Source organism: Phoca vitulina, unplaced genomic scaffold, assembly GCF_004348235.1.
Source record: "Phoca vitulina isolate PV1807 unplaced genomic scaffold, GSC_HSeal_1.0 scaffold73, whole genome shotgun sequence".
Taxonomy (NCBI): domain Eukaryota; kingdom Metazoa; phylum Chordata; class Mammalia; order Carnivora; family Phocidae; genus Phoca; species Phoca vitulina.
Genome location: NW_022589776.1, coordinates 2,325,366 through 2,349,863, shown reverse-complemented (window position 1 = coordinate 2,349,863; position 24,498 = coordinate 2,325,366). Strand labels below are relative to the sequence as shown.

The window sequence follows — 24,498 nt, the reverse complement described above, 5'->3', positions numbered from 1 at the left end:
ACACAGCTTCATTAATAGTGGGCTGAAAACAACCTTGGGTTGAGTGTTTTGTTTGGGACTTACTTGCCAGGACCTTTTGAACAGGAGTGTCCCAATGAAGTACTAGATATTATTTATGTAAGAATAAGCTTTAAAAAAAAAAAAAAAGGATGGTCTTTCAGAAATTTCTAACTACTTTGTAACTGCATGACTTAACCTGATGATAAAAGCAGTTATTAAAAGTTTACCTCAAAAAAAAAAAAAAAATTTACTGCCCCCTTCTAAAGAAAAACAAAACAAAACAGTATCAGGGAAAATAATATCTTACCTTACTTAATCTAAACATCATGCTACCTATGAAAAGTAAATGATTCAAGTTTCTAATCTGGATGAGTTCAACATCAGTTTGGAGTGATGAGCAGCTTCTAGCCCTGCCACATGTGTGGTGAGGAAGGCAGATACTAACACCGGCGAGCAGACAACAAGCACAAGTTCTGTGCGTGTGTTCTCTGCCCTGGAAAGGCCACCTCTGGAGAGCCAGCAAGTTGCCTCTTAGTTTTTAGTCTCTGGAGGTACTCTTTATTCATGAAAACTTTGATAATTCTGCAGTTTTATCACAATATAAAGAAGTAATATTCTCTCTGATTTTATGCTCCAAGCAAGTACAATGGAAAACATTAAAAAGAGAGTTAAAAATCATAAATGAATTACAGGTAGTTTCTATTTCCAGTTCTGATATATCTCTTTCATTTGACCTTGGGCTGGTATTTAAGCTTTTTGATTTCTACATTAACTGTAATACTATTATTTGAGATCAATCTAATTCACAGATAAGTCAAAAAGATAAATTAATGTTTCTAAATCAATTCTCAAAATTAATATATTAAATAAACATACAACAATACTTTAAGGTGAACATCTGAGTAACTGAGTTATGCAGATTAATAGAAATCCACATACCGCAGTTCAATGGAAACCCTAATCAAAAAGAACCCCAGAAATCTAAAACCTGAATAAAAACTATGGCACCTGCTTTAATACTGTTCTTGTTCAAGATACCGTCTTGCTCCTATCAGATGCATCACATAATATAAGTTAGTGGCAAATCTGGGTTAACAAACATTTTCTTAATTCAATAGAAATACAACTCAATAGAAATACATCTACATTTAAAAAGTAATTACTACATCATTCACAAGACTTTCGTTTGCCATAGCTAAGCATGCTATGAAGTTTGTAAACATTAGATTGTGCTGTATCAGCAATCATTTATACAAGATTTAGCATCCTGAACTATAACTGATTTGAAATAACAGCACAGAAAAACTGATCCCCAAAGAGCCACAATTCAAATCATCTTCATAAAAATAAAGAATCATAATATAAAAATCAAAATCTATGTGCCAACAGGTGGGGGTTGAAGGGTGGGAAGGATATAAGGAAGAGTAAGCTACAATTCCAGTTCTACTGAGGGGAACTTTTCAGTTATCTTCCTAATTTGTCCAACTACTTGCACATTTTAGAAACTAATAAACCTCTGTATATGTACTAAGACAGATATCAAAAGATAGGAAGTAAATGAACAAAAGCAACATTAAGAACAATGATAAAGTTCTTACTAGTAATTCATAATCAATTACTATTTGGTAAATTAAAAAATATCTGAAGTGCTGGATATATTAATCATCATACAAACACAAACAAGCCTGGGAAACAAGACATAGAATATATATATAATGCACATACCCTTATGAAATTAAAATAGTCTCTTTCGTATAGTAATTCTCTAAGACTTCAGTTAAACCAAATAAACTGTTAAGCTTACGCAAATGCCAGTATGAGTTAAATAGATAAATTCATTAATAGTTGTTAGATATTTATGTTGATTTTAATCTCACATGCTATATATGTGTGTGTGTGTTTATATTTATAAATATCTACATACATACCCAAATATTGTCTACTAAGATTATTTCTAAGTAGCATGGTTTGTTCCAGGACTTAAAAAACATGGTAAGATTACAAGTTAAAAAACTTTGCAGATCAACCAAAATATTTTAACTCCAAAATTATTGCTATTATGTAAATTTACATCTAAAAAGAAGTCCATTAAATATCAAAGTTTATCACTACAAAATAAAGTTGGCTAGAAATCTTTCAAATCACTCCTTTCAACTAGGACATAAGCAGTGAAAGAATGTTGCTAGAAGCTGGATAGCAAGTAGCTAAGTCTACAGTTTCTTTCTGTAAAATAGCCTGAGCAGGCAGCTGATGAGCAGTTTCCTTTTTAATTAGAGTCGATTCCTGATTAATTAGTCCCAGAGCACTTAATGCAAGACTACACTGTGCCACTGGGACAAACAGTGATTCTCCTCATGGTATTCCTAAGTATCATCTTTTCCCAAGGATCAAGCTCAATCTATTTTCAATGGGAAAGGGTCTTTTCACAGTAAAAATAAGTTGGAAAAACTATAGGTCAATACCAAGAGATATATCACCAACCCCAGCAGGAAAAAGGAGTATGTAGATTATCTAGGGGAATCCCTTCAATCCTTCATTTAAGAAGAAAAATTCTTTTACTCAGAAAATCTTGATTTTAAATAGTATGTAATAAAGATCAATTTTCCTTTTTGACTGCATGATCAGCTCTATAGGACTAAATGAGAAAGAAATTTTGTAAACATACCTAAATCATCCCTGCAAAGATGTGACCTTTGAAACTATTCAAAGTAAAGATCTGAAGTCCCTAAAAAGTGAAGTAGGAAAGCTACAGACTTTAATTACATAATCTGTATGAAGAGACGGAATCTTATCCAGAGTATCTAAGTACCTAATAGACAGATGGGTAGAAAAATTAAGATAAGCTTTCTTCTTTTTTTTTTTAAGTTTTCAATTAAAAATTGCCATTATACTTTTTCAAACAAGAACTGAAGTTTTAAAGAGTTAAATGGAATTGCTCCTTTTCACATCATTTTTGCAGGTTATCAAGGTAAAAGCTTCATAATGCTGTCTTCAGAAAATTAGTCATCTATTAAAAGATTAAGTAGCTTTCATAAACATGTCAGAGATCAGCTCTTAAAGGGTAGAAGTGATTGAATTATTCTGACAGCAGTAACAAGTAAAGCTCTCAAGTATGCATATCCATAATATTCCAACCCCGCAATAAAAAAGTTTTAAGCAACTTTTACCTAGTCTATTCATCATTCATTAGGAATAAAAGTTTGTATATAAAAAAGTAGAACCAATTATATTTTTAATAGAAGCATTACTGATAAAATTGTGCAGTCAAATGCTCTACCACTGAGCTATACCCCCTTGATAAAATTGTGAATCTAGAAAAAGTAAAAATTTAATAGAGAGAAAAAACAACCAAATGAGAATCATAATAAATTTTTATGGTGCAATTATTCTTTTTAAATAACAACATATTGAATGAATTACAATACTTATTTTGAAACAGTCTATGCAATGAATATATTAATTAAATCAAAAGCCAGTTTATGGAATAAAGCTTTAAAGTCTGAAAAAAATTTGCAGCATCAACCGTATCTCCAACATGGTATTTATCTCGTATCTTCTGGAAGAAGCTCAAGAAATTTCTCAAAGAAATTGAATTTTTCTAAGGCCTACAATAATCTTAAATTTACTCAATGGTCCTTTGGCTTTTCCATTTATTTTTTTTCTATTGACGGGAGAAGGAAGTAGAAAATAGGATATGAGTTTGCAATAGGAGATGTATTGTGTCATATTTTGGGGTCTTTGTGCATGCATATTAACAATTACATATCTACTCCATAAGCTTAAAAGAAGTAATTATTTATCTTATAATGAAAATATTGAATAAATTAAGATGACAACTTTTCAATGACTAGTCTTGCATCTGGTCCCTAAGAGCTACTCATTAAATGTGATGAAAAAAAAGTGAGACTTCAGTTAATCAGCTCTGGTCAATAACTTGAAGCGTTCTATTAAAAAAACAAAACAAAACAATAACCCCAAAAAACAAAAAACCAACATTCTTAACTTCTAATATAATTCTTTAATTATAATACCATAACCAATTAACCCCTCCTACTTTTTTTAATCATGGAGCACTGACCTATAGTTTAATTCATGTAATCATTCAACAAATATTTATACTCAAGGCTAGTGCCAGGCTCTGGGGATACAAAGTACATTTTGTTTGGAGAGACAAAATGACAGTTTCTCTATAATGACACAGTCTACTGTCTTGTCAGTTTAAAAATCAACTAAAAGCCATGCAACTAACAAGCAGCCTAAACTGAGAAATTCATAGGAAAAATGAAACCCAGCAAATATAAAATACCAAATAATGAAAAACACATTTTAGAGCTACATTATGGACAGTTAAGAAAAGGAAGCAGGTAACAGAATGGAAGAAATGACAGAGAGACAAATATATACTATAATGAGACACAAAAGGATAAAGATACTGAGAATGATTCATGAAGTAATCAAACAAGAACCTACAAAATGAAACTGGTAACTGTTACAAAAATATGATAAGAAATGTGTAATATGGGGAATAGGGGAGTGGATTTTTGGTCCCTGTCTCATATCTGTTGTCGCACACTTTTTTTTAACCCTGATACTAATTAATGGTAAACAGATGTAAACATAAATTTGAATGAAAAAGTAAGTCAATGCAAAAACTGGGGAAAACTCACCATACATTACCCAATAAAATATAAATATACTCTAGAAACATGTGCAGGTAAGATTAACAAAGTTATTATGGAAAAAAGGTTATTATGAGATTGGGATCCAGGAGTCATACTATAATCCCAGACTCTTGAAAATTTGCATGATTTAGGGGCGCCTGGGTGGCTCAGATGGTTAAGCATCTGCCTTCGGCCCAGGTCATGATCCCAGGGTCCTGGGATCGAGCCCCACATCGGGCTCCTGGCTCAGCAGGGAGCCTGCTTCTCCCTCTCCCTCTGCCTCTCTCCCTGCTCATGCTCTCTCTCTCTCTGTATCTCTTTGTCTCAAATGAATAAATAAAGTGTTAAAAAAAAAAAAAAAGAAAATTTGCATGATTTAGGAAAAATATCAGTTTTCCTCTTATCCTTAATTCTAATGCTATAATAATACAACTTTTATGCCACTGAATGATCTATGCTCAATAACCCAAAAGACTTCCCTGAAAACAGTATACTCCTTCACTAACTCCATGACATGAAAATAAAGGTAACATTAGAAGATCACCTGTTCCTTAATTTACCTGTAAACTATCTACTATGTTTAAAGGATAACAAAAACATTATCTGTTATAGAAACAGAACATTGTCACTTAAGCACATGAAAGTATGAGTATATTTTTAAATTTTTACAGAAAAATGTCAATGCTGGGGGAAAGACTTTTAGTGCATGTCAGATTCACATATAATTGTAGTTTTGATACATGCAAGTGTCAATACAGATATGATAGAAAATGAAAGACCTCAGAGGATGAAAGAAAATTTGATATAAATGATGCTGTGAAAAAGTAATAATAAGCAAGGTATAATTATGTAGTAAGAAACCACTGCCCTCACTATGCAAGAAAAGAGAAAATAACGTACATTTTCTTAAAGAATCTTTTTCAATAATTCTTGATTTCCTTTAACAAAGACCTTCTGGTATCTACCTGTTTAAGGCATTTGCATTACAGTACAGTGAATACTCTTTATTCTGTTTGCGCACCTTATTTTGAGGGTTAGTACATTTTAAAAAATTATAAATTTTCTGGAGAAATTTTTGTAAATTTTATGGTTATATCAGTAATGTACCATTCAGTACAAGAGCCTGTGGCTTTTATACATACCAATGATACAGACCCAGCTGGAATAACCCCATTCTATCAAAAAGCTCATTTCTTACAACTAGACAAGGTGATGATAGAGAACAGAGCAGCCATGTAATTAAACAGTGCCCTGCCTCTTGATGAAATCTAGTGCTGAGCGTTATCTGACATACAGCACTGAATTTTTAAAAAATAAACCATGTAAAGAAAAAGCAAACAACTACCTGGCTACATTATGTACAGAGTTTAATTTAGTTGTGAAACTTATCAAATAAAAGAAATCTGTAACTGATACTATTACTTGACTTTTCAATTAAATATTCTGTACATGTTATTCAATCATAAGAAAAATACCAATTTAAACATCTCTTGAGAATGTCCAGTAATTATAATTACAGTATGTTCCACCAAAATAGAGTAAAAAATTTTCTTTACCTACATGTTTTATTAAAAGCCATCTGCTACAACAATACACTGGAGAATAGAGAGGACAGGCTTTACTCTGAGCAGCACCAATAACCTGACAAGAATAAACACAGTGAAGACTCACCTGTCCATATAATGCTCAAGAAAGTAGAGAACTTGCAGAATCTTAAAACAGGCCAGTCTCATGGTTGTTTTTTTATTTATATTCCAAAAGAGATTTTTGGCAGCAACTACCAAAGTATTATTTGCAACTACTGCCCTTTTGGCTGATAGAAGTTTGAACACACACTCTCTGTAGTTTATAAAACTAGACTTCTACTTTGCAAGCTTATACTGTTTAATATTTAGCCAAGATAGTATTTTTTCAGTTCTTTGATTCTAAAAATTAATATGTATTATCATCCTAGCACAGTACCTGGCATACAATTAGTACTCAAATACCTATAATATTACTTGTTAAAATTCTATTACATCAACCCTAGGTAACCAATTAAATATTCTCTTGTGATATCATTTTGATATGCCATATTTTCTGAAGTTTTTCACTTCAAATATTTATTCTAACAAGAATAAACTTTATTACTTTCTTCCCATTTAACAAGGGGACAAGCCTTGACCCATGAATAGTGGATGGTCAACAGGGGTGGGGAGTGAGGAAAGGATTTCACTTGTGAAGGCTCCTTTCACAATCCCAGCTAAGTCACTAACTGGCAGCTGAATCATTACATAAGCCAACTCTATACGACACTCCCTTCTCCTATCCTGCTCAGACATTTAATTTCCACCTCAGACGCCCTCTTCCTTGTGAACTCTTCCCTGGCTCATCCAAGCAGAGCTGAGACTACCTCTTTTGTATTCCACACACTTGATTAAGATACCTATTATAATCTGTATCATACTCAATCTATCCGTGCACAGACTTGGCTTTCCCTAGGCTACACTCATCAAGGGTATGAACTCTTTTCATCTACACAGCCCTAGAAACCATAGAAAGCCTGGCCCATAAAAGCTGCTCAATAAAGAGTTACTGAATGAATAAATGAATTAATAAGTGAATGAGACTAATACTGCCTTGTAGTCTTGATTATATCAGACAATCATTAGGAGTGGTTTTTAGAGAACATCATTTGACTTTATGATATACTTGAATATGCATAATCACTAAAATAATAAATCATACAATCACTACAAAGTCAAGTTTTAGGATTCAAATATTCCACGACATTCACCAACCAGAAAAAAAGAAAAAAAAACAGAAAAAGACAAGTCTGACACTTCATACTTCTAAAAAGATTCCTTCTCAATTCCATCACAGCTATTATTCACATCATGTGCTCTAGTGAAAACTATGTGACTGGAAGTAGTCTAATACACATATTAAAGTAGAAATATAGACCAACACCAATACCCATTACCACTGTTACCATGTTCATGATGTAACATCATATTGGTAAAAACAGTAGAAGCTAATCTTGAATACTTACTATGTGCCAAGCACTTTATCATCTTATTTAATTCCCACAACAATCCCATCAGGTATTACTATTATCCCTGCTTTATAAATGATGAAACTGAGGCTTAGAAAGTTGGGATAACTTTTTAAGATCATAAATTAATATATGGGAGGGGTAAGACTCAAATCTAGATCAATCTAGCACTGGAACTTAAATCCTTTAAAAAGAAATTGTGTGTGCACATACACACATACATTTTTTGAAGAGAAGATTCACTCAGAAAAAAAAAACAAGAATTCAAGTGGTGGTGGTAAATGGCTTGTAATGATGTTATTTCTGAAAGCTCATCAATTAAAACCTTGTTTTGATTTTTAACAAAGTGTAAAGTATGAATGTTACAAATTACATGAATTCTACAAAAGAGCACAGACCATGATCCAGTATTTGTCATGTTATGCAAATAATAATCAGCAGACTTGATAGATAAACTATACCACACATGTCATGTAATTACTGAAATTACACATACAGCACACCTGGGTGGCTCAGTGGGTTAAGCATCTGACTCCTGGTTTTGGCTCAGGTCATGATCTCAGGGTCAAGAGATCAAGTCCTGCGCTGGGCTCCATGCTCAGCATGTAGTATGCTTAAGATTTTCTCTCCCTCTCCCTCCCCATCTGCTCCTCCCCCGATCATACTTGCTCTCTCTCTCTCTAAAATAAATAAAATCTTTTTAAAAATTACGCATACGGTACTGTAAAACAACATAAAATTCAAGTTGCCTTAAACGCACACAATCTCCCCCATGTCAAATGGTTGCTAAATATGTGAAAATGTAATCATTATTCAGTGGCTCCTCAAGCCAGATATTAATATTTAATTCTCAGTTCAGAAGCTCTAAATTCTGTCTGCTTGATCATACAGGGGAAATAGGGTCACAATCCTCTATTGTCTTTTCAGATCACCTCAAAATTATGAAGAATGCTAATTTCATAGGAATAACAAGAAATATCTAAGCAATGACTTCAGGAATATGTGGTACAAGTCTGCCACTGATCCAAAAACAGTGCTGAAGCCCTCAGCCTTTGGTAGAAATCATGCAGCAGCAGACAATGGTCGAAGCCTCAGGCCACTTTAGGATAGACTGTGTAGAGGCACCTGGGTGGCTCAGGTCATGATCACAGAGTTCTGGGATTGAGCCCCGAGTTGGGCTCCATGCTTAGCGGGGAGTCTGCTTCTCCCTCTCCTTCTCCCTCTGACCCTCCCCTCACTCGTGCTTGCTCTCTCTCTGAAATAAATAAATGAATAAATAAATATTTTTTTAAAAAGGATAGACTGTAAAGACCCATCTTAAAAGGGATGGCTTGAAGTTAGGTGTTTTAGTACTTTTCAATTACTGATTCTATAAAGTACTATTTAGATCTTTTCTACCACTTGTAAGATTTATACATGTTTCCCGATATAAACTGAATAATACCTAGTTTATAAACTGCATTTCTATACAATGAATAGTATAAAGCAGAGAAAAGGGATAGTACTGCTTTTACTTCTTTAGCCTTTTATTATCTTTAATGGTTAACAATGAGAAAAATACAGAGAACGAGTTTTTCCTTCCAATGGATCTTTAAAAGACAAAATGTAAGAATGCCCTATCCCTTTCGTTTCTCTTTTAGAGTTTTCTATTTTATGGGTTCAAAAACTGATTCTGCGATTTAATAATTGTGTGTCTCTTAATCTCACTGCACCTCCTTTTTCCTCAATGGTAAAAATGGGAATTGCATCACCAAAGCGGTCAGACTTACATGGAAAGAACATAAGAAAGCACTAGACATAATGCCCATCACTCCATAATACCCACACACTCCATTAATTCCCTCAGCAATTGTTTTCTAGCATCAGCTAGAGGGCAGTCCTAGGGTTGAATGCTAAGATTACAGCAGTAAGCAAAATCCAGACACAATCCTTGCTGAGAGTTTATAGTCTAGAGCGCCCCCATGAGTCATATTGCACTTCCCACAACCGGACCATGGCAGGAGCTTTCACAACTCTTGTCTTTATGCTTGGCACTGCCTCAGCCTAAATATATCCTCCTATTCGTTGCTCCTAGGCAAAGCTGGCTGCTCCACTCTGCTCCCTTAACACTTTGCTCATAATTCTGTCCCAGCACTTACCATGTGATCACCATTTCTCCACTTTCTTGACTGCCTCCCGCACTGGACTGTTAACTCCTACAAGGGTAGGGTTACTCTTTTTATACCTCCAGTACCTAGCATAGTGTCAAACACAGAAGACATCTTAATGTTTGATCAGTTAAAGAATGAATTAGTTGCACAAGTAGATAACAGGGTGTTATGCATCTTGCTTTGCTTTTTTCTCTTTTCTCAAATGGATGTCCTGAAACCTGCATAGATCTCAAGAACCCATCGTAATCTCTATTTTTCCCATAGTACTTTTCTGTGCCACTCATTGAAGCATATATTGCTTTATCATTTTCCTCATCCCTAACACTAATGAGTGCTTACCATGTACTAGGCATGCTCTGAGTGCTTTATGTGGATTATCTAATTGAATCCTCCCAACAATTCCATAAGATACAGATTAAGACCATTATATAAATGAGGGAATTAAGATATGATAATGATAAAAAGACTACTTTTTCTTTCTTTTCTTTCCTTCTTCTTAACGATTTTATTTCTAAGCAATCTCTATACCCAACGTGGGGCTCGAACTCACAACCCTGAGATCAAGAGCTGCATGCTCCACCAACTGAGCCAGCCAGGTGCTCCAACAGACTACTTTTTCAGAGAAGCCAAATCTTAGGTAAGTTTTCTGTAAATACTCATCTTCCTTCCTTACATAATCTTAGGTCTTTGGTAGGGTTTTTATAAAGCAACTATTGGTTCAAGCTGAACTACTTCATTAACTGACCTTGAAATAGTGCCATTTCCTTGATAAGACATGAAAAAATTAACTGGACCAAAGAAGACACTACCAATTGCTGAACCATGACGAACTAGTACCAAATACTGGAGGCACTTCTTACTGAAAATCCTCTGGGTGTTCATGTTTTTTCTACTGAGCGGCTGGTAAACTTATATGTATTCACCACCAAAGAACATACATACATTCTTGGCTACAAGCACTTGCTGTCTAATTTCTACCCTTAAACATAGAAAAAGGACAAAATTGTTTTTTTAAGATACTTAACATTCATCTTTTATTATCTTTTATTAGAAGGAAGACAATGAAACTAAATATACCATTGTACTTCCTCTCACAGAAATGTTGTAACTTGAGGGGCGCCTGGGTGGCTCAGTCGTTAAGCGTCTGCCTTCGGCTCAGGTCATGATCCCAGGGTCCTGGGATCGAGCCCCACATCGGGCTCCCTGCTCCGCGGGAAGCCTGCTTCTCCCTCTCCCACTCCCCCTGCTTGTGTTCCCTCTCTCGCTGTGTCTCTCTCTGTCAAATAAATAAATAAAATCTTTAAAAAAAAAAAAAAAAGAAAAAAGAAATGTTGTAACTTGAGAGCTTGAATAAAGGAACATTATCAGAGCCACACATTTCTATACTGTTTGTATGAAAATGTTGTTTTTGATAAATTGTACTGTTAACAATAGAAGTAACATTAAAAATTTTACATAGTCATAAATGTATAAACTGAACGTGGAAATATTTATTAAACTATCTTAAATTCTACATTGTTAGTCAATCTCTAGTGGCAATTTTTAAACATTTGTCATTCTAAAATAAACAAACTACTAAGCTTAATTTTTATAACAAATTATTCCACAACAGATCTCAACTATTGCCTCTATTAACAGGCAACTGTAGCAGAGAAAGGTGGGTGTCTACCCAATATCTATTTTCTCTTTTCATCCTTATTAATAAACCCATATTTCAGTGGGTAGAGGAGAGAAGCAATATACCCATCTTAAAAAAAAAAAAAAAATTCGCAACTTCCCAGGGAGATAGTAGCCAAGTAACAGAATTCTGGTCAAAAAGATTAAGTAAAAGTTGCTGCTTAAGGTTTACGGGAAGGCTCTTTAAAAGGGCAACAGACAGGGGCACCTCGGTGGCTCAGTCTGTTGAGTGTCGACTCTTGGTTTCGGCTCAGGTTGTGATCTAACAAGTCATGACCTCATGGGTCATGACAGCAATCCCCAGATCAGGCTTCACACTCACTGCAGAGTCTGCTTGGGATTCTTTCCCTCTTCCTCTTCCTCTTCCTCCCCTCTGCCCCTACCTCCACTCACATGCACTCTCTTTCTCTGTCTAAAATAAATAAATGGATCTTTAAAAAAGGGCGGGGCAACAGACTTGGTTCAGATATGCCAAAGAGAGGTCTAGCCTCAGTATAAACTTATGGGAGATAACCTCTAAATCCCTGGAATCTCCCAAATGATAGGAGTGTCTTTTTTTCATTTGGGGTGGGCTCCTTCAACCATATCTGATAGTTTATGTTGAGGAGGCAACTCATGGTGGGCCTCTAGACAGTTTATGTTAAAAAGAGGACTCAGCATGGAGGCTAGCCAAGCCAGAAAAATCAACCATGTGGTTAGAGGTGTTGAGCCAGGTGATATCAGCCCAACTTCAGGGGAGGGGAGAAGAAAGAGCTAAAGATTGAGTTCAACCAGGTGGGTGATGATTCAATCAATTATGCCAATGTAATGAAACCCCAATAAAAATTCTGGAGTCCAAAGCTTGGTGAGCTTCCTCCATTGGTGATTTTCTAAGTGCGTGCTACTACACATTGATGCAGGAAAGATAATGTGTCCTTGAGGACGATGCAAGCATCATATCTGAAATCCTCTCAGTCCCAGATTCTGCTCTATATATCTTTTCCTTTGGCTGGTTCTGGTTTGTATTGTTTTGCTATTAAAAAAAAAAAAACAACCAACAAAACCAAACCTATACTTGTGAGTAAAACATTTTGCTATACTGGCTCTCCAAGGTTTTCTGGCCAAACTTGTAGCTGAGCTGGTATGAAGTAAGAGTGGTTCTGTGGACCCCCAAACTTTCAGCTGGTGTCAGAAGTCCTGGGCAGACTTGGCAGCCTGGAGGACTGTTCCCTTAGAGTTCAGTTTGACTGTCTTTGTCTTCCTTCTTTTCTGAACACACCACCAGGTGCAAAGCAGCCATTTTGTGACAAGGTGACAAGCATGTGCCAAGTACATCAGACAGAGTTCAGTCAGGGAAGTACTTCAAAAGAGATTTAATGGAAGAACTTAGGTACTGAAGCACTGGAAGGGCTGAAGACCAGAAGACTGGGGACACCACTGTTAGCTTTCGGGTTTGCCACCATTACTACAGTCCAGAGAATTAAGGGATTGCTATTGCTCCTCAAGTTCGGAAACTGCAGGAAACAGGAACTACAGAACGAAGGCAGGTGATTCAGAATGGAACGCCTAGAGACAGATGCCAAGTCTCACAACTGGCAAGGCCCAGGGATCTGTCTACTACTGCTAGAAAAAAATAATATGGCTCTCGCCTCCCTCCAGTCTTCACATGCAAAAAGTAAATCGCAGCCAGATCTCAGAGTGAAAGAGAGTCTCAAAATATTTTATTCAATGAAAACATTTTTTGCCATTCTGTCTCTTGATCTTAAACTCCTTCCCGCAATTGTATATTCAAAATTACCATGGTGCTCAGTATATATGGTAAGGCTTTTATCAAGTATGTGACATACACTGTATTGTCGGGAGTTCGTAAGTAACATCGTGGAAGACTATTCTTTATTTTTCTCCCAAAGTCTGAAATCCTAAAAGGTATGAATTTCAAAAGCCTCTTAGTAGAGAAAGGGATATGGCAGTAGCTGCTATCCTATAAGCAGCCATTAAAAGTATACAATTTGTTATTTATATAAAAAAGTGATCTGACACCCAAGAGTTATGGTCTCTGGACATTTCTTCTTAGATACCTCCATTAATAAAAACTTTTCTGGCCATAAACTTCCAATACATGTGTATTTATTTCGTTAATTTTTATTATGCACAAGTGCTACTGTAAATAGAGATCTTATAAAGCACAGAAATGTAGATAGGATATAAAAAAAGATAAAACCAATGAAAAACTTAGGCTGCACAAAAATATTCAATATTGAACATGGGTCATTTAAAAATGTGTTATTTTGTGCAATTTTTCTATTGAGATAACATAAAACATAACATAAAATTTGCCATTTTAAGGTGTACAATTCAGTGGTTTTTAGTATATTCACAATATTGTACAACCATCACCACTATGAAATTCCAGAACATTTCCATCACCCCAAAATCAACCCTGTAACTGTTAGCAGTCATTCCCAATTCTTCCATCCTCCAGCCACCAGCAACCATTAGCCTACCTTCTGCCTTTGTGCATTTGCCTATTCTGAACATTTCATGTAAACAGAATCATACAATATGAGTTACTTTTTAATACGTTGGTTTAGCAGTTTATGAAACAACAATTTGAAACTTGTTTCAAAAATAGTTTTCTTCATTCATGGTTTTAATCATTATCATATTTGAAAAAGACTGACAGAAATCCAGAGACCCAAATAGAGGAGCATCATTTTTTTTCAGTCGCACCCATCAATCATTTTGTTGAAATTTGGTTAGGAAATCACCCATTTTCTCAAATGAATTTTTTTCCTTAAAAAAGATTTTATTTTTTTTAAGTAATCTCTACACCCAACATGAGGCTTGAGCTCACAACCCCAAGATCAAGAGTCACATGTTCTACCAACTGTGCCAGCCAGGCACCCCTCAAATGAATTCTTATCAGTAAACCAGAAGGTGTTTTATTTTTGTATTTTTAACAGTCAGTCCAAAATTTTCTGCAACTATTTGTACAAGTTTTAAACACATTTGAAATTTCTGATTCCAGGTTTTTAAGAAGATGTTAAGAGTTTTATAATAGCACATATAGCTTTCAGTGTGACTTCACATAGTGACGTTTAAATTGCCAAGTGTTTCAAATGTCCTTCTCTATAACAGTTTATTTCTAGAAGTAGTTGCTTTGTCATCCTTTATACAACATTAATTCTTACTTGAAGGGACAGATTAGTGTTTTTGTTTTCTGTTTTTTGTTATTTTTAGTATCTTGATATATAACATCCTATGATAGCAATCTCTTTAAACCACTCATATATCCTGTGGGGGTTAAGTTAAAACTAGACAACCTTTAAATCCATGTGACTGAGCACATGCAAATTGCAAGAAAACTCTAATATCATGAAAACACATATATAAGTGTGAGCACCACTGTTATTCCTTCCCCATGGTGTGCAAGCCCCTTCTTCCCTTGGTTCACTCCTAAATCACATGGGACAAGTAGCCATATGGACCCAATGACTTACTGAGGTCTCAGTACCATGGCAGAGCAAATAATTTCATTTTAAGTTAATTTGATTTTAAAATTATACTAGAGTATATTTATACTGTGTACAAATATAATTGTATATAAATCTCATACAGTAAGAAAGCTTCATTGAAAACACTTGAAATATAAATAGCTTCCACTTCAACGAAAAAATGAAAGCCAAGGCATTGTTTACCACTATCCACAACAAGTGCTCAGAACAAAAGGCAGAACCATTCACTGCACAACACCAAAACAGTTTTTAAAGAAGTTCAAAACATTTATGACTTACTGCAGCTATGAAACCAGTATTTACTTAAAATGCCATCCAATGAGAAGAATATGAAATAAGCTTCCTACCTTTGTGATAAGAAGTCGGTATCTATCCAGCATTGCCTGGTTGTCATGGCAGCCTGCTAATAACTGCCACACCTCTGCCCTGAGGGCTTCGGGGACGCCACTCTTCACCAGAGTGGACAGCCCCTTTGGTCGTGCACCAAGGTTACTGTGCCTAAGAAAACAAGAAAACAAACCATTCATACTCTCTTCACCACTGCTGAACTGCTGTTGTTATGAAAAGTATGCTAATGAATTTACATAAAAATGTAAGCCTGGGTTGAGAGAAAAACTGGGAAAGAGGGCATGAAATACCATCAGTAGCTCAGTGATGTCCTGGACGTTGTTCCCCAGTCCTATCTTCTTTATTGGTGAACCGTGTTATTCTACCGTCAAGAAAATTTTTACTTCCTCTCATTTACTGTTTAAAATCATCCTATGAACTTATTCATAAAAATGAATGTGTTAATTATATATTTCTGGGAAGCATTTCAAGGCATGAAAAGAACCATCTGAATCCCTTGACATGAACGTAGGGCAAGTTGGCTAATGGTGTGGGTACGGCAGGGGATGGGGGAACAGAATGCTGAAGGTGGATCAGAGGACTCTCATGTCTTGACTATACCCCTACATCCTGACCCAAAGTACTCCCTAAATGAAGGACGTAGACCTTTCCTACAAAACCTATACAACCTATACAACTTCACCTTGCTAGAGGAGTAGCATATACTTATTAGCCAAGGGTATTTAGAAACGAAACAAAGGCAAATATTTGTTGTCATGAAGTCAATGATGACATAGTAAGTATGCTACTCTAATAATCTGCCCAACTGAACAAGGAAACTGACTTGCAGTTCCCAGTCTTGTGAATATAAATTCCATTCCTCAACGTTTTCCTGGTGCCTAGCTTGAACCTGGAGCTATGTTTTATGCCCCTTTGCTCAGATTTTATCTCTACTTGTATTTGTTGCTCAGTTTTGATCTCTTAGAGCTGACCCTGGTGTTACCATCCGTACTCCAAACCTTGATGATGTACTCTGGTTTGATCTAACGTTCAGGCTCTGGTTTCAAGTTTTAGCCTTAAAAGTCATAGAACCAATACATCTATTTTCTAAAACTGACCTCCCATCTACTTCACCAACTTCTCTAGCTTATGCATACTCTTCCATCTCCAGCCCAGACCTCACTTTTAGCAGACCCTCCCTCTGAAAATATGTTCCATTCTTTTCCCATTCAGTCATAATCTGGCCATTTTGGAAAAACTGTTATAACTTCCATAACTCAAAATCTCAAGTAAATTCAACCCATTAATATTTTTAATAGGCCATCAAGTGCATATCTATTCTGCTTTCTTTCAGCCTCTTCAAAGACAACTTTTATAGTGCTGAGTTAGAGAACCTAAGCTGCCGATACTGATTGGCTTGGAGCAAAATGAAATAAAAGGAGGTAGAGCTTATATGATTTAAAATACTATTGCACATTAGGGACCAGAATTATGCTAAGTGAAAAAAGCAAGTTTCAAAATAGCATATATGATATAATTTTAAATATATATTCTCTGTCTCTCCCTCTCTCAAAATTTTATATATAGTATTATTTTAAATACATATTCATTCTCTCTCTCCCTCCCTCTCTTGCTCCCTCTCTTTCTCTAACACATAATATTTTGAAACCTAAGCTCAGCCTGTATTGGAAAAGAATATAGAAGAATATACTCCAAAATATATGTGCAATAGAATTAAGAGGAAAAGTACTTCTTTTATTTTCCTCTGCTGTTTGAAATATTCACAATGATCTTAAATTCTTTTATAATTATACACAAAGAAAGTCATTTCAATTCTTTAAATTTCTCTCATGGACTTAAACTAAAATATAACTTTAATTTGTAAAAACAACAAAGCTAAATATGCTCCACAAAATTTCTTGAGAGTAGTATTCTCGAGAAGACTTACACCTGAGTAAACTATCTAATACATGTAACCTCCTTCCAGCTGCCTCTTCTTTGCTATCAGCTGAGTATAATATTAGCAAAAGAATATTATGCCATAAGAGAGCCAGGATCAATCATTTAATGATCTTTCTCACAATTTATTTGGTTCTGATTATACTTTTGAATAGGAAAAACATACGTTGTTTGAGGGTAGCTGAGTTTCTGTACTCTTAAGGTAAAAAACTGAACTAACTAAAAACAAGAGTGTACAAAGGTCTAAGCTTATTTCCTCTGAAATTAAATGCGAAATATTCTGAATTTTAAGTCCCATAATATAAGGGGAATAGCAAAGTAATTAAATATATGCTACATGTTAGATAGATCAGTAAAGTCATCAGTGTATCCACAGCTATTAAAACTCTAATGCACACCTCCTATGTAAAAGAAAGTTTTCCTCAACCCCACATAACCCTCTAGCTATCATACGGTCTCCTACCCTGCAACAACAAATTTCTCAAAAGAGTTGTTAAATAGTCATTACCTCTATTTCCTCCTCTCCCACTCATTCCTCAATTCAGCTCAACATGGCTTCTGCATCTCTCCTTAGTTTTCACTGAAGTAATACATGACCTCTCTCCATGCCACTAAGTTCAAGGGACATTTTTCAATCCTTTCACTATTGACCACTTGGCTTCCTTTGGTTTCAATGACAAAGCCCTCTCTCTTCCCCCTCACAAACCCCACTGCTGTTGCTTCTCCTCTGCGAACCTCCCAAGCGTTGTGGGTGCTCTCTTCACACTTTCCTCGGTGGTCTACTTCTCATGGCTCTCTAGTCTCTTAGTGTTTTCACCCATGCCCATGTGTTTGGAGTTCCACAGGCTCAAAGGTGCCTCAAAATCAACATGTACAAATCTTAATCTATATTTTCTTCCTAAACCTTGTTCTCCAGGGTATCCCATCTCAGTGACTGTCACCACAATCTATCCAAATTAGAAACCTAGGAGTTACTGTTGACATTACTCTCTGTCCTATAGTAATCCATCAACAAGTCTAATGCATTGCTTTCCTGACCTTTCCAAATTCCATGCACTTCTCCCTATCTCCACTGCCACCAATTCTATTCACCCTAGAACACGTACATCTTCCTAACATTCACTTGTCGTACTATGATATATTTCCAATACTGCTGGCAAATATAATTTTGTATAATGATTTAAAATAAGATTTTGTATTTGGAATATCTTTTCCTACACATGCATACATACACATGCATACACCCCTAATGAACATTTTACCACAATATGATTCAACTCAATCAACATTCAGCTTCTAGCTGACCCTTAGCCATCTGTCTGGCCAAGCATTATGGAAAAAAATATTTTCTCCTCTCTTAAAAACCTAGGTTCTATTTATCTTTATAGACTGATATTTAAAAAGAACTAGGTAATTCATAACGCTACATGATTAACAGCTTTAATTTACTGATTTTCCTGGTAATCATACAGTAACTATATTGCATACAGCACCCTAATACTTAAGGGGCACTAAGGGATATCAAGCCAAATACTACTAGTATACATCTGTGACCGGGGAGGACTCAAATGAAATAGCAATTTACGGAAATAATCATTGCTTTCAATATTTCTGATAAAACTACCTATTAATAACTACCTATGGCCATTGCTTTAATAAAACATTAACTGCAGCTATCAAGAGACCTAGAAATAGGCAACTAGTTTTACGCGGAAACAAGAGGCATCTAATTATTAAAAAAGTCACACATAAAGCAGATATATACTAAATATATAGTAATCAGGTAGTTTTTATAACATAAATATAAACTCCAGAAGGGCAAGAATCTCTGTCTTCTATCCTTTTGCACCCCAAGTACTTAGAACAGGTGCGTGGCACAGAGAAAGCATTCAATATATTTTAGATAAATGAGTGAACAGATTTATAAAATTAAATTAATATGATCAACTACTAAGGCTAAGCAAAAAAAAAAAAAGAATGCTTTTTTAAAAGCAAATATTCTCTTAAAAGATTTTAATAAGATCATCGAGCTGCCATGAATTCACCTAGTTACCTTCAAAAGAGGCATCTTTTCTTGAAATTATCTAAGCATATAAGAATTGTTCTATTTCCAAAATTGTCCAGAGAGAATTTCAAAGGGAAGATACCAATTCTTTTTTTTTTTTTTTAAGATTTTATTTATTTGACAGAGAGAGAGACAGCCAGAGAGGGAACACAAGCAGGGGGCATGGGGGAGGGAGAAGCAGGCTTCCCGCAGAGCAGGGAGCCCAATGCGGAACTCGATCCCAGAACCCTGGGATCATGACCTGAGCTGAAGGCAGACACTTAACGAGAGAAATCAAGAGATGAGAAGAAAAGCCACTGAATGACACTGAGTGGTAACGGATGGAATTAGGGCAATTTTGACAGAAGGGAAGTAGGTGGCTGGAAGACAGGAGAATGTGAGGACAGTGGCTTGACCCATTTTAAAAGGTTCTCTCAGGAAAAAGAACAACTAGAACTGAAACTAAAAGACAGGGACTTCTCCTTCCCCCAACAGTGAGAAGATCGAAATATGTAAACCTAGGTCTTAATTAAATTAAACAAGCTACATTAAGTAAAACTTCAAGAGGGGCGCCTGGGTGGCTCAGTCGGTTAAGCGTCTCCTTCGGCTCAGGTCATGATCCCACGTTAGGCTCTCTGCTCAGAGGGGAGTCTGTTTCTCCCTCTGCCTCTGCATCCACCCCCACTTGTGCTCTTTCTCTTGTTCTCTCTTTCTCTCTCTTTCAAATACATAACTAAAGTCTTTGAAAAAGAAAAAAATGTCATTCTGAAAATCAAGAACATGTATTTTGATTTGGGGGTAGAGAGGAGCATTTTTCCTCAGTTGAAAAAAACGGAACATTATATGTTAATGTGAAAAGGAAGAAAGCTATAAATGTTCATGCTTAGTGATTCTAGTCTTTCAGGTTTCCTCTGAGCTTATATTTTATATTGTTCTCCCAGCAGTTTGTTGATGCTTGGTTAGGCTGAGAGACCACATATTAAGACAACACTTTCCCCCTTGGTGAGTATAGCCATGAAGAACACAAAGTGCCTACTAAATATATATCAATTTTCTGATATTCTAATAAAAGAGAACGAATAGTTTGAAGATGGTTTTATTCAATAAACCAATATCTAATTTTTACCTCAGATATTCACTTAGTATTTTTGGTTAGGAAATCTTCCTGCTACAAAATTTGACCTTTATACCTAAGTTTTCAGAAGCAGTACTCTGTTTTTCTAGTCTTCAAAAATCTCAACAGCTTCCACACAATTTCAAAACCAGAAGCAGTTATCCAGAAATAATTCTGCCCAATTCCTTAAATTCCCTCAATAATTTAATACTCTGGTCATCAGCACTACTATTTTGAATATATTCAGCATGTCCAAAAATCTTAATACCACTTTCTAGTTTGGATTTTCCAAGTCCTCCCATCACAGATATCTCCTCTCTTCTTCTCTCCCTGTTATTGGCGCTCTTCCCCAACTCTAGTACACTCATTTTTTTTCCCGCAGTTATTTCTTCAAGACACCTTAACTTCTTCAAGACACCACTACTAAACTTCTTATACATTCTGTTTTTAGCTTTCTTTTCCATACTATCTTTATTTCTTTCTGATAATTTCAAATTCGTATTAAATTTTTTCCCTTTACATCTTTCTAGTGGTATATTTAATTAACTGAATTCTGATTTTATCCCTAAAAGTTTCACTTTATTTCAATACAGTGATCTAGCTGTTGTATACTAAGTTAAAATACTTTCAACTATATTTTTAGTTAATATATTTTAGCCTGAGTGGCTCAGTCGGTTGAGCGGCTGCCTTCAGCTCAGGTCATGATCCCAGGGTCCTGGGATCGAGCCCCATGTTGGGTTCCCTGCTCGGTGGGAATCCTGCTTCTCCCTCTCCCACTCCCCCTGCTTGTGTTCCCTCTCTCGCTGTCTCTGTCAAATAAATAAATAAAAATCTTTAAAAAAAAAAAAAGCTCATTAAGAACACAGGCTAAAGGGACAGCTGGGTGGCTCAGTCATTTAAGCGCTGATGCTCAGTCATTTAAGCGTCTGCTTTCAGCTCAGGTCATGATCCCAGGGGCCTGGGATGGAGTCCCTCATCCGGCTCCTTGCTCAGTGGGGAGCCTGCTTCTCCCTCTGCTGGCCACTCCCCCTGCTTGTGCGCTGGCTCGCTCTCTCTCTCTGACAAATATATAAAGTCTTTAAAAAAAAAAAAAAGAACACAGGATGTCTCCTCACTTTAAAGAAAAATATCCCCAAAGCAAAACTGAAGTATTTTATACAACAGGTGCTTTACCTAAATAAATCACAAAAATAACTTCATTTAAATACCTAACCAGTATTGCTAAGACTCACCAAAAGCTTCTAAATGTAAAGAACACTAATGTTTAAAAAAGATACTCCAAGAGCAATTAAAAATTTTTATCAATCTTTGTATAGTCGATATAAACTTCTCTCAATTAGGCAAATTTTACCCTTTTTACGCGTATGAGTTATCATGACACAACTGCGATAATGAGCCAAATAAAATAAAAATATTTGAATTGTAGAAGATGCAGCAAGTTTTGTAAATGTCAAAAAATCAGTTCTCTTAGTTGTTTAAAATAGTTTCCTCACATAGTGATCCAAAGGGGCACCTGCACCTCAATGTTTATAGCAGCAATGTCTACAATAGCCAAACTATGGAAAGAGCCCCGATGTCCTTCGACAGATGAATAGATAAAGAAGATGTGGTACATACATACAATGCAATATTACTCAGCCATCAAAAAAATGAAATCTTACCATTTGCAACAATGTGGATGGAACTAGAGGGTGTTATGCTAAGGGAAATAAGCCAGTCAGAGAAAGACAATTATATGATTTCACTTATATGTGGAATTTAAGAAACAAAACAAGAGGATCATAGGGGAAGGGAGGGAAAAATAAAATAAGATGAAATCAGAGAGGAGACAAACCATTAGAGACACTTAACTATAGAAAACAAACTGAGGGTTGCTGGAGGGGAAATGGACATTAAGCAGGGCATGTGATGTAATGAGCACTGGGTGTTATATGCAACTGATGAATCACTGAACTCTACCTCTTAAACTAATAATATACTGTATTTAATTAACTTAATTTAAATAAAATTTTAAAAAATGAAATAGTTTCCTCAGATTCTTTCAATGGATTTCTTGAAGTCCACTACTAAAAATATAATTTAGAAAAATATTTTATTTCTAAAAAAAAGTACATTGAATTATAGCTGAGAAGCCCTGTCAATTCTACCTCCAAAGTCTTTCCTCACTTGGAACCTCCTCTCCCTATAAGGCCCATGAGTTTGGTAAGATCTCATCAACCCATGCAATTACCTCCCAACCAGTTTCTCTATTAACAGTTTCTTCCTAAATAATAAAAAGCCCCATAGCAATTTTAGCTTTAAAAAATTTGTTGAGGATTGTCTTTACTATGTTGATAACTACTGAAGTTGAATGGTGGGCATATGAGGCTTTACTCTATATTATTTTCTCACTTTTGCATATCCATGACATCACAATTATCTTTAAATGTTTATATGCCTCTGTAAGATGGCAAACTCCTTGGAGGTAGGAATTATCTCCTATTCATCTTTAAATCAGCAATGGCTAGTACAGTTCCTAAGAGAGAGTAGATAATTTTTTTTTTTTCATTTGGATGAAATCATCCTATAGGAAAAAATAATAAAATGGTCAAGAAACATGAAACAACTCAGTGTTTCAGTTAGTTTATTAAAATGGTCTGGTATGAGTATACATTCCTATCTTTCTTCATTATGAACCTCAAAGGTAGGAACTGTGTGTTTATCTATGTATCTCCTAAAGCCTAGGAAGATGCTTCATAAAATGTATGTTCCAACCAAGTTATAAATCTTGTATTTTATAAAAACAGCAAAGCTCTCAATTTGCTATTTATTTAGTCACCAAAGTAATTTGTGTTCCTGCCATTCTCATGGTCTCTCTTTAAATTCCTACTAGAAGGCTGGCAAGGGAATCAACTTCCTAATTTATTCTCTCCCTCTCATTAAAACTTATACATTCTTCTATAAAAACCAATCCAGTAATCTACCCACATTTCAGAAATGGCACCTGTCCACTTGGCTAAAAAAGTTCTGGCTCTGGAGCCAGACTGTCTAGATTCAAATCCTGACGTGGTCATTTACTCATTGCATGATCATGGGCAAATTACTTACTGGCTCTTGAGCAAGTTACCTATTCATTGCCATTATCTTCTATACATTTTTATACTAGCTTCTTAACATAGCTGCACCTCAGTCTCTCCTTTTTTTTTTTTTAAGATTTTATTTATCTGACAGAAAGAGTGTGAGAGCACAAGCAGGGGGAGCAGCAGAGGGAGAAGCAGGCTCCCCGTTGAGCGGGTAGCCTGATACGGGGGCTCGATCCCAGGACCCTGGGATCATGACCTGAGTCCAAGACAGATGCTTAACCTACTGAGCCACCCAGGTGCCCCCAGTGTCTCATCTCTAAAATAAAGATAATAATAGTCCCTACCTCAGAGGGCTGCTGTGATGACTAGAGTAAGGCATCTAAAGTGCTCAGGGTAACACCTGGCACATAGTAGGTAAACTTAAGTCAGTTATTACTTTGTAGCCATGCCCCCTCTTTCCTCCTATTACAATGAACTGTCTGTGCTCCTAAATACAACTCCTCCATTAATCAACAAATCCATCTCTTCTTGCCTATTCAATGACTTCTCTTGCAACTGTCTTCTCCCTCTGGCATTATCAAATTTTCTCTCCTAGATTATTTCCAACAACATACGACATACTAAATTGACCATTTTAATTTTTAGAATAACCTCTCGATCCACATGCACTTCCTAACATGTCCCTATTTCTTGTCATCCTTTTATAGCAAAACTACTCTGAAGAGGTCCCTATACCTGCTGATTATCTTTCTTCTTAGACATAGTCTAATCAAGTTTTCATTCTTACCTCTCCACTGAGAGGTTCTTGTCAGGGTCATCAGTGACAAGCGAATAGCTGGATCAAGTAAAATTCTCAGCTTACTCTGACTTGACCTATGAGCAACTAATCATTCCCTTCTTCTTGAGAGACTTAGTTCCTTTGATTTCTATCTTGTTTCTTCTCCTACCTTTACAGGCTGTGCTTTCTTGGACTCCT

The 24,498-nt window shown here is 35.7% G+C and overlaps 1 protein-coding gene across 2 annotated transcripts in view; it reads right to left on the bottom strand.

Annotated features, from left to right (window-relative positions):
* RABGAP1L (RAB GTPase activating protein 1 like) overlaps positions 1-24,498 on the bottom strand; it is a 782,624-nt gene that overhangs the window by 531,566 nt on the left and 226,560 nt on the right. For both annotated transcript variants that reach the window (XM_032393375.1, XM_032393374.1), the window contains exon 13: positions 15,364-15,514. In XM_032393375.1, coding sequence (XP_032249266.1) covers positions 15,364-15,514 — 151 coding nt within the window. The remainder of the gene's footprint in view (positions 1-15,363; positions 15,515-24,498) is intronic.